The following is a 15,092-nucleotide window of genomic DNA, read 5'->3' as shown; positions in this document are numbered from 1 at the left end:
TCTCTCTCTCTCTCTCTCTCTCTCTCTCTCTCTCTCTCTCTCTCTCTCTCTCTCTCTCTCTCTCTCTCTCTCTCTCTCTCTCTCTCTCTCTCTTCTCTCTCTCTCTCTCTCTCTCTCTCTCTCTCTCTCTCTCTCTCTCTCTCTCTCGCTTTATTTTGTAATGACCACTCATTTGCACATTTAAATTTAATACATTTTTTGTTACATATCTTTATCATCATACTATCATGGTTGTAGTAATAGTTGTAACTTAGTAAAGAGCAAATGACAGCCCACAGTAACCGAAAAAAAAATGTTTTAAAGTAAGTTTTTATCATTGATAAATGTTATCCATGTCAACTTTAAAAGTAAAAAGTAATTATGGACACAAGTGTATAAAACTTCAAAAAAAAGCCTCGAAATCCTAGAAAACGGTAACGGATTGAAATAAAAAGTAAAAATTTGGAATCACCTTGATCGAAAATCCTGAACCGTTGGTTTTCAGCCCTCATCTTGAAAGTTGAAAAAAAACGCAATTTATCTTGAGCAGCACTGATTGTTTACTTCTTTGCTTTTCCCCCATGGTGCTAGGGAGCATAAGGGATCATTTAGAAGCTAGTGTTTATGTGTGCGTGCTTTTTCATAAATTTGTCTTGTCAACATTAAACTAAGATGTAGCAAACAAACTCAACGAAATGGGTTAAAATAAATGTTTGAGGTTTATGTTTCCTATCCAAGGTTGGCTATGTTATTTTTTTGCTGTCCCATGGTTTAGTGCTTGAGCCTAAAACGATATTTTTTCTGTTATTTGATAGCTGAGATCGAGCTTAGTCAATATACAAAGTTAAATTTTTGGAATTTGCTTCATATTTTGTAGATTGAAAAATTCATCGAAAGTGGTTGAAAATCATTGAGAAAAGGGAAATTTTCTATTTCGTCAGCAAGTTTACATCATTCTCTAAGAAAAAGTTAAGTAAACACAATAATTTTGGGGTAGTAAATGGATGGATATGAAACTTGTGAATCGAATGATATAAGTATCTCATGCTTTTGGCTGAAGTTACAGCTGTATATTTTTGCAAAGTCGCATGTTTCACTGGGAATATAACCCTTAACTACATATGGTTTCTAATTGCATTATGAAAAGCTGTAACAGACTGGTACCATTTTTGCTATAGTGAGGATAGTTTAATATGCATACTGTGTCTGACTGTAGTTTATTCCGAAAAGGACTTTTTATGAACTTTAATAGTTGCCTCTTTGCCTTGTGTGATAGAAAACCATAAGAGAGCGCACAAGTCTAGGTAGACTAGGAGGCAGGATTCTTACACCCAGATAGTTGTTTTTCAAAAAGCTACTATGTCTAATATAATCTAACCTGGGATAATAGATCAACTACGTTATGTATAAGATCAAGGAATTAATATAACACTTATTTTGTATGTACAACAAAATTAAAGAGGGGATACACATGTATAGCTAAGAGGCGAGGGGGCTGGGAAGGCTTAAATTTATGTTTAAAATAAAAAGACAAATTTGCCCCTGAAGTTAGAAAAAGGTTTTAAATTTCGAAAAAGACAAAAATACACTAATGTAATTGCCAACCACATAATGGTTCCTGAATTCTTTTTTTTTTCATAGATAACATCAAGTGTAATGTCATTTTTATTTTAGAGAGTAGCGAAGTCGAAAGCTAATCGTGAGAAGGCTCGTCTGAAACACGCATTATAACTGCCGTCAGGAGAAGTTCAAATGGATAGTTCAAGTTTAGTTACCTGCGATATAGCGGACTCAGTAGATTTAAATATTCCATTTCAAACAGTGACTGGACGTTATTATACACCTTTTTATTTTTGTGGAAAAGATCATGAAGATTTCAGAGCTTTGCAACATTCAAATAAGCTTTTTGTGATTACTCTTGCCCCGACCCACTCAGTACTGAAGGGAAAGAAAACAGTTACTAAAGTTGATTTTGATGTTGGTCCAAAAAGTAATCGTTTGGAAAATGTTGTGAGTGGGAAAGGAAAGAGGGGTGCACAGTTTTTGATGCCAGATTCCCTTTTGTGCTTTATCGAGACATCTGATGGTGAAAGATACGAGGTTCGGTCTTGTGTGAAAGGAAAACTTGTTGAAGTCAATTCTTCATTAGTCACTAATCCCAGTTTGATTACAAGCCATCCTGATAGCAAGGGCTACATTGCTATAATTATTTGCCCACTTAGTGCTAAAAATAAGGAATACGAACATTTGATGAATGAAAAAGACTATCAAAAATATTGTAGTGAATTAAATAATCTACAATAAAATATTCTATGATATATTCATGGTATCAAGTCTATTTTTATAGTTTTATTCAAAGACTATCGGAAAACTTTTAGGATTAAGAAATATGTCTGTCCCCTTGACGGAAGTCACAAAAACAACCAGACCAGTTTCACCTCGCCTGTAATTCTGACTGGTCTTTTTGTTTTTCTTGTTTTCAGTGCGCCTGACATATCTCTATACTGCTTTTTTTTTTTTTTTTTTTTTTTTTTTTTTTTTTTTTTTTGCTCATTTAATTCAACTGAGCATCCTTATTTCGTCATGTTGCTAATAGTCCTAAATTCCTGTATCAGGTATTTGAACGCTCGAAAAGTCTGATTTTCTTCTGTTTCCCAAACACCTTTATTTGACTAAGCTAACTTGCAATTTTTTCCCCCTTACGAGTCTATGAGTCGAAGATTTTTATTTTCACTTTCACAAATAAATAAACTGAACAACACGCTGGAGAAAACCCAACACGCTGGAGAAAACAACGCGCTGTGCGGTCGCTAACCCTCACTTTGCGGCTGTATTAGTAGTCCACGTAACTACTTACCAATTAACGCAACTATTAAATAAAAGAGAGTATAAGTAAGATAGTATCGTACTTCAAAAGAAGGGCGTTAAACTTGTCCAAGTTATGTGAAATATAGGATATGAACCTCATCCCCCGAAAATCTCAGTATATCATTTTCCCTCGGGAAAAATCTCAGGGAAAGTTGAGGCGTAAATAAAAAGGTTAAATATCTTTTAATTAAGAAGGAAGGAAAAAGAGAGAAAAATGTCTTAGAAAAATTGTTTTCGTTCCTTAAACCAAGTTTTGACTGTTTGTAATTTAATTATATCATTAATGCAAGACAAAATTTACTCCATTTATAAAAACCTAGATTATTTAGCTTAGGATCGGATTAATTAGGTAGATTAAGTTTATTATTATAAATCAATTTTAAAACGGGATGGCACATAGTAATGGTTGAAGTCCTGAGCCAAAAGCTAATTACATTTGATATTAGTCATGTCAGTATTTCGTTTTTAAGATTACAAAAATATACGTTTTCTCTCTCGTAAGAATCAGACATTGAAGTAAAAAAGTCTAGGGGAATTGCCCTAGAGGTGGGTTGGCTGGGTAACTTAAAACCCGTTTTGACAATGCTAATATATTGGGTGTTACTTTAGTTTTGAACTCAGGCTGAAACCTGAAATTATGGCTGATAATACTCTAATGAGAGGGTCAACTAATTTGATGTCACTGATATGGCTAGTGGAGGGACTTGATTAAATTCTCTTTTGTTTCATCTTCACTTTCGACGGCTATGTTCACAAATTTAAATAAGTAGAGTCATGTTATCCCCAATGGCATAGCTATTGGACCTTTAAACTATGCTGAACAAAATGGCTGTCTCAAAATTTTGACCGGACGATTTTGGGAAAAGCGGAGTAGAAGGGGGTCTAGTTGCCCTCCAGTCTTTTTCTTCACTTAAAAAGGGCACTAGAATTTTCAATTGCCGTTCGACAGAGCCTTTTTCCGATATTCTTGGACCATTAGTTCAGTATGATCACCCCTAGGAAAGAAAAACAAACAAACATGCATCCGAAAAAATACAAAATTCCAAATTTTTGCAGATGAGAGCTTGAAATCTCTACTACAGTAAGGTTCTCTGATACGCTGAATCTGATGATGCAATTTCGTGAGTGTTTCCTTTTTCTCGAAAATAGGCAAATTTTCTTAGGCTCATAGGTTTTTGATGGTGACAATAAACCTAATGGATTTGGTATGTTCGGAATCAGCATAAAAAGCAAATTCTTTTGATTTATCTATTGATATCAGAATTCTGGTTTTAAGAGTTTTGGTTACTATTAAGCCGCGTCGCTCCTTACTTGCAGTTTGTTGCCCCGAACTGTTTGAAAACATGACTGAGTCATAATTTCTTTGAAATCGGAGAATCACTGTACGTATAAAAGGATTTTCTTTTTTATTTATGGCTTGGCTTGTTCAGGGCATTGTCGTAATAGCAAGATTGATTTAATTGCTAAAATACAAATAAGGCTATTAAGCAAAGGTTGTTTTTCCTTTTCTCCTTATCGCATGTCTACGTACATAAAAGACTGACAATTTTAGTTTTGGGGATATTCAAAAGTTGAAGCACTAGCCAGTTGACGAAGTGGTATTATGATGTGTGTGATTTAGTTAAAGAATAGTTAAGATATTTCAACCATGATATTTTTGTTGTTGATAATGTTTCTGGGCTACTTCCCACTGCAAATGTAGCAACTGTGTATCCAAGCAAAGAGCTTCTTCAAATATAAGCCACAGGAAAATCAAAAAATAGGTTTCATCGAGGGTTTAGATTTAAAAGAGGGTTTTATAGGGCGTTTAAAATCATATCAAATAAAAATGGGTCACAGGCATGTTTAGGACGAGCAGCGTGGATTAAAGGGCCATCTATTCATATCTCCCCAGGTTTTCTCAGGCGTACTTTCAGCAAAACATTAAAACGACTTAGTTTCTGCAACAATCGTGAAAAATTTGCTGTTTTTTTTAACTAATAGATAGCCTAGTAGTTTGCTGAAAAAAAGAAATGCATTCTTTGTTTCAAAATGTATCATCAAGCTACTTTGCTGTTGCATTCTGAAATTTTTATCAAGAATCGCAATTTTTCTTTTCAAGAACAACCCAGGCAAAAAATTATGCTTATCAATGATCATTATCTTACAGTACTTTATTTCTTGCAAATAAAACCTCCTAATTTTGAGTTATAGTCCTGGGATCCTCGGAGCTCTCGGTATTGGCTGGCGGTTCTTGGACTTCAATAACTGATATAAACCCTCAAAGTCTCAGGTTGATATCTGGAGTTCCGAAGCTGGCAACCTTTAGCCAATATCTAGTAAAATCCCAAAACTTAGAAGATAATTTACAGTTTTTTCTTTCGAGAAAAAAGAGTGAAAAATGAGTTCTTGTACTTCAGTACAAGAACTTTGACAACTCTAGGAATGGAGGTCATTTTATTTAGAAAACTGTTTACCAACCAAATAAAAAAAAGCAAATTATCTAAGACCGTCCCAGAAATAGAGCAGTTTAAATATATCGAAGAAATCTCAAGTAAGAAAGCATCTTTCTGTTTCGAGAAGCAGGGATTTTTATTTTGAAAGATAGAAATGCTGGTATTTATTTTTTTTCTCTATTTCAACATATGTCAAGTTCAATAGCAATTCAGTGTTTGAAGGTACTCTCCTGCGTATATTCAGGGCATGCTAAGTATTATTTTGCAATCCAATAGAGCTGACAGATTTATAAGTTACTGAATCATCGTCCGCCTTAATAACTGAACTCAAAATTTCTGTTTTTTGTATTGTTGTTTTCGGTATTTTTTTTTTTTATTTTCTTTTTTTAATTTAGAAAAAAAATAGTTTTTTTTTTTTCGAGATGTTTTTCTTAGAAACGAAAAAAGGTATTTACTTTGAAACTAGTTCTATACAAACCAAAAATGTTCTACTGGACGTTTGTTGCATGCTTCGAATAACCTTAAAATTCGAAATTGAATCATAGTCGGTGTTATGAATGCTAACAGTTAAATATTTTGCAATATTTTTTATTTTGTCTAATGTTTTACAATCTCACGTTTTAATTATAGTTTGTCTTGGTGCCCTGTTATGTAAAAAATAAAAATAAGACAAAAATTAAAACCTCTTAAAACTTAGTATTTACAAAGGCCCGATGGAAATCATAGGACGAATGAAGAGGTTTTTTTGGAGAATAGTAATTTATCGTAGTGAGCACTTGCCGTATTTTTCAGCCCTTTGAAGCAGATTTGTCTTACAAATATTGTCTAATTACAAGCGCCTGGTGAAAAAAAAAAAAAAAATCAGCAGAAATATGAATCCACTGAAGTCGGATCATCATTTCATTGCTCGCAAAGAAAGTAATGTCATCAAAATATGGGTAGAGACCCTATATGGAATCCAAACTAATTATTCCGAGCCATTTCCTCAAGAGAGCCGCACTTAGTAAGTTGAAAAAGTCCTGACAGAGATTGGCTCATTTATTGCATATGACAACTTTCAGCAAGGCAAGTAAAGTAAAGAGGAAGTAAAGGTCAAATCCTCCCCTCCTCAGAATCAAATTAGGTACACTTGGATGAATATCACCTTGCCCTGTTGCCTATTTCAGATGTACTCGAAGAAGCTTAGCCTTCAAGTAAGCATTAGAAGTTTGACTTTAAATTAGTGTGTTGAAAACTAGGTTTACAAAAATGTCTAAATTCTTAATCAACTGCAGAATTTCACAAACTTGAGCGAGGAAAAATTTTGAGCAAGAATTTTATCGGTAATTCTAATGGCTTTCCTGTTACTAAAGAGTTAGCTCTATAGGTTCTATGTAGGATCTAGTAAGAAGGGTAAATGTTTTCATCTCATAGATACCTCATCTAACTTTTGCTTTCCCACGGAGTAAGCTTCGAGAAGTGTAGTTCGCTTAGGGTAAAAAAAAAAAAATGAGCGTACTGTGACTCGAGTAACTTTTCAAATATCGAATACGTTAGGGTGATGGCTTTCACAGTAATCTAAGTCAACTTTTCTCGAGGCGCAAAATTAACTTTTAAAAGAGGACACTAAAATGAATGTCTACTTTTGCCAATATCTGAAGGTAAACAAATCATATACGAATTTGAAGACATCGAATTTGAAGAATCGCTTGTAAGGAGCAACAGGAGCGAGAGCTCGAATTTGAAGAATCGCTTGTAACGAGCAACAGGAGCGAGAGCTCAACCAGAATTAGAGAAAGCAGCCACGGTTCGGCAAAAAAAAGCCAGTATTCTGACACTATTTGTAAACTACTGAAACTATATAAGTAACTCAGTTTCATTACAAATATATAATAACAAAGAGAGATCGATAGAGGAAATTCAGATGGAAAAGGAATTCTTGAAAACGTACAATCTTAAAAACAATTTCAGCGTGAGTTTTTTTTTCTATACATCAAAATAACACTGTGAAATTTTCACGAAACGAGTAGTTTCTCAAATTTTGTACTACTGAATTATCAAATTTACATTAATATTTAAACTTTCTAGAGCAGCAAACAACGAATATGAAATCCAATAAAATAACACGATCCCCCCTCCCCTAGATTTTGAAAAACACATTCCTCCTACTTGCAGTGAATTGACATCAATGCTCTAGGGGCCCCAAAATCTAATTAGCCTAGGGAAAAAAAAAATGAAATTTTTTTGAAGGGATATTCAAGACCATGCGCGTCGAACTCAATCTTTTGAAAGGGTAATTTTTCAGCCGTCTGCAATTTAATTGAATTATTGTTTTTATGAAGAAAACGTCAATTAAATTTAAAGCATTCATCTGATCTTCTTGGCGTTAGTATATAGTGATAAGCAAAGCGCAATATTTCTAAGGCTCAAATTATGTCATCTATGTTCCCTTCAAGTTGGTTTTAATATTTTTGATGTTGGCCAAAGACGTTCATCTGTAGGCCTAAAACATTTTTAATACGAAAATGGAGATAGAAATCAGGAATTTTAAAGACTTGTAGGTACATTAATTGAAACAGGAGTTACAAAATAATAAAATGTTTTTATTGCAAACTTTATATTTCAGTGTAATTATTGTCCACTTTTCAGGATGAATTTTGTGCAAGACTTAATTCGCCCTCATACCTCAATCCCTTCATTTAATGACGATGGCGTGAGACAACTATTAGATGAAATGGAAAGCCTGTATAGAGAAAATATAAGAGATTCAGTGGAGTTAACAGAGTACTATCCAACTGTTCTCATACGACATGCTTACTTAGAAAGAAGAAAACGATATTTACTTGCTTATCTCAAGAGTAGGCTTGATGAGATATCACTCATCAGGTGGCAGTTTGGCAGTATCTTGCCTAGTAATATCAAAACTCAACTTTGTGAACCGGAGGTATGTACTAGAGATTAAGGATTTTGGGATAGAGGTATGTTGCCAATAGAAAGTTTGCTGAAAAAATATTTAACCTTATTTTCCTGGTACGATTTTTTTAAATTAAATAGATAATGCAAATAATGAAAACAAAATATATTTGCATTTTTTTAAGATTGAGTCAAAGTGATATTTTTCTTATTATCTTAATTTTATTATGCAATATTAATTTCTTTTAAAGGAAGTGTGGTTTTTTTTTGCGCAAATAAAACGTTGTCCGGTGTAGTTTTGCTTTTAAAATTTGTTTTTGTGTCAAAAAATTAGTTGGATATTCGACTTTTAAGCCAATAAACAGAAAGACAACAAACTGATACAATTAGGATTAATTTCAAGATGTAAGAGCAAATGCCATCTGGTGGGTCAGACATTGCAAGTATTTGTTCGTTTCCTGTTGGTTGATTTTCCTGAATTTTAGTTTGTTGGTCATCTAAAATTTCCGTTTTCCTTTGCTCATCCTTTTGCTGTTCACTTTCAGTCAAGGCCTCCTTTTTCTCTTGGTCTTCATTTTGCTGGGGTTGGTTTTCATGTGTTTTACTTTGTTTGTCATCTCCAGTTTTCTTTTCCCTTTGTTCAATATTTTGCTGTTCACTTTCAGTCAAAGCCTCCTTTTTTTCTTGGTCTTCATTTTGCTGTGCCTGGTTTTCCTGCGTTTTATTTTGTTTGTCATCTCCAATTTCCCTTTTCCTTTGTTCTTCCTTTTGCTGTTCACTTTCAGTCAAAGCCTCCTTCTTTTCTTGTTCTTCATTTTGCTGTGCTTGGTTTTCGTGAGTTTTATTTTGTTTGTCATCTCCAGTTTTCTTTTCCCTTTGTTCAATCTTTTGCTGTTCACTTTCAGTCAAAGCCTCCTTTTTTTCTTGGTCTTCATTTTGCTGTGGCTGGTTTTCCTGCATTTTAGTTTTTTTGTCATCTTCAGTTTTCTTTTTCCTTTGTTCAATCTTTTTCTCTTCACCTTCAGTCGAAGCCCCCTTCTTTTCTTGGTCTTCATTTTGCTGTGGTTGGTTTTCCTTTGTTTTAGTTTGTTTGGCATGTCCAATTTCATTTTGCCTTTGTTCTTCCTTTTGCTGTTTACTTTCAGTCAAAGCCTCCTTTTTTCCTTGGTCTTCATTTGTCTGTGCTTGGTTTTCGTGAGTTTTAGTTTGTTTGTCATCTCCAATTCCCCTTTTCCTTTGTTCTTCCTTTTGCTGTTCACCTTCAGTCAAACCCCCCTTCTTTTCTTGGTCTTCATTTTGCTGTGTTTGGTTTTCCTGCGTTTTAGTTTGTTTGTCATCTCCAATTTTCTTTTTACTTGGTTCTTCCTTTTGCTGTTCACTTTCAGTCGAAGACCCATTTTTTTCTTGGTCTTCATTTTGCTGTGGTTGGTTTTCCTGTATTGTAGTTTGTTTGTCGTCTCCAATTTCCTTTCTCCTTTGTTCTTCCTTTTGCTGTTCACTTTCGGTCAAAGCTTCCGCTTTTTCTTCGTTTTCCTTTTGCTCTTCATTTCTTATCAAAGCTTCTAGTTCATCAACCTTAACTTGCGTTCGTGTTCCTGAATCATCCTCCTCATAAAGAGTGAGATCTAGTACTAATTTACCAGATGCTTTATTGTAGTATTTCAGCTCTTTTATCAATGGCGGGTTACGTAAACATAATATATCTTCCCATGTGATACTACATTCACCTATTGCTACCTTAAAATCTTTCACTAATAGCCTAATCACAGTACCTTCCCCTATACCATCGATGTTGAATTTATAATTCCACTCGGGAGAAAAGCCACGACATCCATGGGTCCTAAACTTAAAACTCCCTCCTGGGAGTTCAACAAATACCTTTTGTGGCTCATCTTCAATTGCTTCCTTTGAAATTTCAGCCTTTAAGACTATCAAGCGCAAACAAACCATTGTAATAAAATAATTAGTTCAAAACTCGTAATAATATTGGAGCTTAGGATTTGCTGTACTAGCAGCTTGTGGTAAATGAAGAATTAAAATTAACAGAAGCAAGCCATTGTAATATTCTTCAGTTTGGCTATAGAACTTAAAATAGAAAAACCTTTGCATTTATTCCGATTCCTGAAAATTTTGATTTATTATTTTTTGCACAGGATTACATATGTTCAGAAAAAAGGGGTATATTTACGTCATTAAGCATAAGCTTTGGGAGAATGCCAGGGCTTCACAGCCGGGAATACACACTTCTTTGTGGAATTTCGAGGTAGATTTTCTTGCGAAATGATTATTAAAGCGATAAAGAACACTTCTAAATATTGCTTACTGTCTGTAATTTCATTCTTGACAACGAAACTACTTACGGAGGTCCATAGATCTTTAATTCGCTTTTCATGATTTTAGAAGCAGGTAAGGTTAAGACCGGTAAAAATCAAGTTTTTCCAGTTCACTTGAAGCTAATCAAATAGCTCTTGCTGAAAATTCTTGCCTGTCGCCTGACAAAATACAAAATAGTAAGACAAAACATTTCACATGCACATTTGAAACACGGTGCAAAATTTACAATAGCAGAAACATCTTTTTTTAAATATTGAAGCAGCCTTTTTATTTTCCTTTGGCAAATATTAATCAGGAGAAAGACGCATTAAGTGGCTAGTGAGAAAAAATTGCAATTTCTAGCGGATTCAGGAATGGTAATTACTATTTTGACTAGCCCTGTGTTTTGAAAACCAATTATTGGGAAAATACCCTGAAACCCATCAAAAATGGCGTCAGAACAAAACGAAAAGTACACCATTGGAATCACCATTACTGAAAATCTCATACAAAACTTGCACCCCCCCCCCCCCCCAACCCTGAACAACAAGGAAAATCGCTTTTTTGCATTGGTAGGACTAATGTGTCCTTTTTTGTCACCACTAGTAGAGAACTGGATTGGAACAACATAAAGAGCTGTTTAAGGGCTAATTTGAAAGGAAGTTGCAATATCAAATGCCTTTTTAATTAGCAAAGCATAATATTTAAATTATAACGCAGTTTTTGACAAAAAACTGCATCTTCACATGCAAGATGATATGCACATGTATCTTGTTTTGAGACAAAGGATATGATGTGATAATTAATTAATTCTGTTACTTGATTGTCTGGAATATTGTCAAATATAATTTTCTAATGACACCATCTATGGTAGATTGCAACCATAAATAATGTCAAAACCAAAGCATTACATATTAATACAAAATTCAATTTATGACAAAACTACATCTCATTTACAACATGATATAATACGAGTATCTTTTGGCAAGAGATGATAAACCATACGTATATTTTGAAAAGTTGCTTTTCTGGGATATGATGTCATATGTGAGAGATGTTGCTGCCTTACTCCTTTTGACTTGTTGTTCACTAGATTCTAACTAAGAAGAACCTGAAGCACTGGTGGATCCAGGGGGGAGGCTGATGGGGACCCTAGGCCCTCCTAGATTTTTCCTGGTACCCTCACTCCTTGTTTTTTTCTGTTTTTCACTCTTTTTTTTAAATAAGTTTGTCGATTATTGGCACCCTTGTCACATTGGTTCCCCCCCAAGATTTTGTTTGTTGGCGCCCTTGTCTCATTGCCCCCCCCCCCAAAAAAAAATTTGTGTCCTGAAGGTTTTTTCCCGCCTTTGATGCATTCTTAATCAGAATTCTTAATCAGGGAATTCTCGAGAGAATTTAAAATGAGAGAATTCTTAATCAGGAACGCTAAAGCTTCCGTCTAATCATTATTACAGCGATAGGTGCAACCACGGCCCATAGTCTATAGCCCACGAATCACGGCCCATAGTGACCCAAAATTTAAAAAAAATGTGTTTTAAATAATACTGGTTAGTGAGAAAAAATTGCCATTTGTGGCTGATTCAGGAATGACAACTATTGTTTTCATTACTCTTGATAATAACATGTTAAAGTAAGGCTGAAGTCTTTTTTAAAAAAGCTACGTAGAATCGCGCTGGTCTCATAACTTGCTTTTCCATCACAATTTTTTTTATAGCAAAAACTTCATTAATTCAGAGCAAAAGACAGTCTCGTCTAATGCGAGCGAAAAACCACTAGATTTGAAACTCCTAAGCTACTCCAAGTGCAAGTGTATTTCATTTCACATGTTTTTTCTAGAAAAAGTGCACATTAGAAAAGAGTGATTCCGTCCAGAATCAAAACATAAATCCCTGAAAAAAATAAATTAACAAAAATTAGACAGTTTCGTAATGACATGTGCCTTTTGTGAAGATTTTCAATTTTCTACTAATTAATGACGATTTTACTCTTTTCCTTATTCAAAATACAGCATTTTCTTTTATTTTCTATGCAACCTGCAAGACTGCAACGGTAAGATCTCAAAATCTGTATAGTAAAGGAAATGGGCTTTGACGTTGCAGGTTTCTAGGATAATTTTAATGTGGTATAACTGGAATATAGAGGATACTACATTTGTTGGGAGTATTTTGTTGGGAGAGGCATTTGTTTAGACGTTTATTTCTAAAATCTATGTTGTTATTTCTACTTCTTTGTAGATTCTATGGTTTAACAAATACAGCAAGGCGTTGTCTCAGTATATGAAATCTATTGGTGACGGCACAGGTTTGGACCTGACTCAGAATCAACAGCCTCCAAAAAGTCCTTATATTCAAGTTAAAGTCCTGGAAGACATCGGTGAAGTTCAAAACGAATACGATGAAACCATTGTTTTAAAGCCAGGTACAATCCATTATCTGCCAAAGTCGTTGTGTGAACAATTTATACATGAAGGAATGATGGAACATATTCCAATAGTTTAACTGATCTTTTTATATGTCAGGTTTTTCATTTCTACTTCTTCTATTAAAACATGTTTGCATCAGTGCTGAGCTATAGTTCTTGTTCTTGAGCCAGGTTCTTATAAAAGTAGGGTAAACTAGCTCAAGCAAAAATGACCAAGAGGCATCTCTATGGGAATTCCAGCTGGTTGAAATGTAAGTTATTTTGAAGTCTTCCTATCAAATTTCTTGAAAAAAAGACTCCTTGGACTAATAATACTAAAAAGGATATTAATAATTTAATCTTGCCATATATATATTTAATCTTAATCTATATAATAATTTAATCTTGTTCCTATCCGTTATTTATTTAAAAACAGTTTGGATGCTGGGTGGTATAGCTTGGGGACAAGGTGCCAAACTGAGTTTTTTTTTTACCAATACTATGGTCTTCTTGTCTTGTGGTAGTGATGGTGGAGAGACAATCCAAAATCAATATTGTTCACGGGTGCTGAAAACCCTGACTACGCCTCTGACTGCTTGGAAAAACCAATTAAACAAACATGATCCGTAAAAGAAGCGAACCCCATATGAAGATGTTTATTCATAGGGGGACGTGAAACCCGGTTGTGAAGCGAAATTCAACTCGACCGTCAAAGACTAGCCTTATAAAGACTAGTATGTGTGACTCCTAGTCAGTGCTTCCAGTTCAAGAGATTTATTCCTTTTAGTGGGAGATCTAGGCCTTGGATGGAATTTTTTCCTTGAAAAGGGATACTAAATTTGTCAGAAATAATTAACCTAAATGAGGATTGTTTTTACTTTTGGCACTTGTAATTGAGATATTCGGGATAGTTGGGAATCGACGGAAGAACTTAATGTTCAATATAATACACACCGCTATTAAAATACTGCCCGAAATGAAGGCAAGATTCGACTTTGAAGACTCGATTTGAATTTGCAATAATGTAGTCACTTAAATTACGGACAATGACAATTAGTGTTGCTACGTAGTAAAATGTATCTGCCTCGCCTTATACTAACTATACTTCCTTAAGACTACTAGCTCTCTAATCAAGATTGAAGAGGAAAATACATAGAAGAACGCGCTGTTTTGTTTAAGATCTCGTAATTTGGTGGTTAATTATTATGAAATTATATTTGATTCTACGGACCTGGATGTAAGTAATCTAAATGATAAACTTACTGGTTGCAGTAAACTATAAGGTACTAGGCGTATTCTCCCGGAAACTTTGCCCTTGGGAACTCTCCCCACGGAAAATACCCTCTCAGAAAATGCCCTTCGAAATTTCCCAAATAAAATCTCACCTCTTGTGGAAAACCCCTCGCGGAAAATTTCTCCTACATGGAAAATTGAGCAGTCAAAGAGAAAGTATTACAAAATAAAAAAAATGAAGACAAGAAGAAATTTCGGAATATTGTACTTATATTCCAATATATAGGCAGAATGTATGGTGCAGAATATCTTTAGTTACATTTTTATGTATTTACTTCTTTTTCCGTGTTTTTGGGGGTTGAATTGTCATTACAGGGTAAGCTTAAAGAAAATAATTTGAAAATATGAAAGTAGTGACAACTGTGGAAGAGTTGACCTATGATGGGATTGTACAGAGATAATAGGCTGGGACTACGAAATACGAGTAATTATTTCCCATGGGCTTGGTCTGGTACCGACCAGAGGCGTCACTAGCCAAAATCTTTGGGTGGGGGGGGGGCAATGAATTCGACCAATGGATTCTACAGTGGATACTAGGCGTACATCAGAAGGTTTTACCGTCTGAAGTACCTTTACTTGTACCTTTTTTTCTTCATTCTTTTATTTGTATTATTTTCTCTTTGGCTGGTGAAGCTACGTAGGCCTACATATGGGAAGCATTTTCTTGGGTAAAATGCTGGGGGATAGGGGCGGATCCAGGCTTTTTTAGGGGTGGCGCAAAATAGGTTGATCCGATAAACTTGCGTTAGAAGCAGGCTTAATTAACGCAAATTTGCGTTAATTAAGTTACACTATGTTAGGGGGGGTGCGCCCCCCTTGCCCCCCAGATCCACCACTGCTGGGGGGAGGGATATCCGGGGGGAGGGAATACGCTTGTCCGCAATCTATAGACCTCCATCAGATAATGCT

At 34.8% G+C, this 15,092-nt stretch overlaps 1 protein-coding gene across 7 annotated transcripts in view; it reads left to right on the top strand.

Moving 5' to 3' along the window:
* Positions 1-13,052, top strand: part of LOC148953175 (DNA replication complex GINS protein PSF1-like) — a 40,284-nt gene extending 27,232 nt beyond the window's left edge. For 4 of the 7 annotated variants that reach the window (XM_089088341.1, XM_089088340.1, XM_089088342.1 and 1 more), the window contains 2 exons: positions 7,911-8,205; positions 12,725-13,052. In XM_089088341.1, coding sequence (XP_088944467.1) covers positions 7,912-8,205; positions 12,725-12,988 — 558 coding nt within the window. In that variant the 5' untranslated portion in view covers position 7,911 and the 3' untranslated portion in view covers positions 12,989-13,052. Of the gene's footprint in view, positions 1-1,653; positions 2,298-7,910; positions 8,206-12,724 lie in introns of those variants that run through there. The other 3 variants (XM_089088345.1, XM_089088346.1, XM_089088344.1) reach the window with 1 other exon arrangement.
* Positions 13,053-15,092: the final 2,040 nt, after the last annotated feature.

This window comes from Artemia sp. Qi Xiang Cuo, chromosome 4 (assembly GCF_049724085.1).
Source record: "Artemia sp. Qi Xiang Cuo chromosome 4, ASM4972408v1, whole genome shotgun sequence".
Lineage (NCBI taxonomy): Eukaryota > Metazoa > Arthropoda > Branchiopoda > Anostraca > Artemiidae > Artemia > Artemia sp. Qi Xiang Cuo.
The sequence above is the reverse complement of the archived record's forward strand: the minus strand, read 5'-3'. Positions and strand labels throughout refer to the sequence as shown.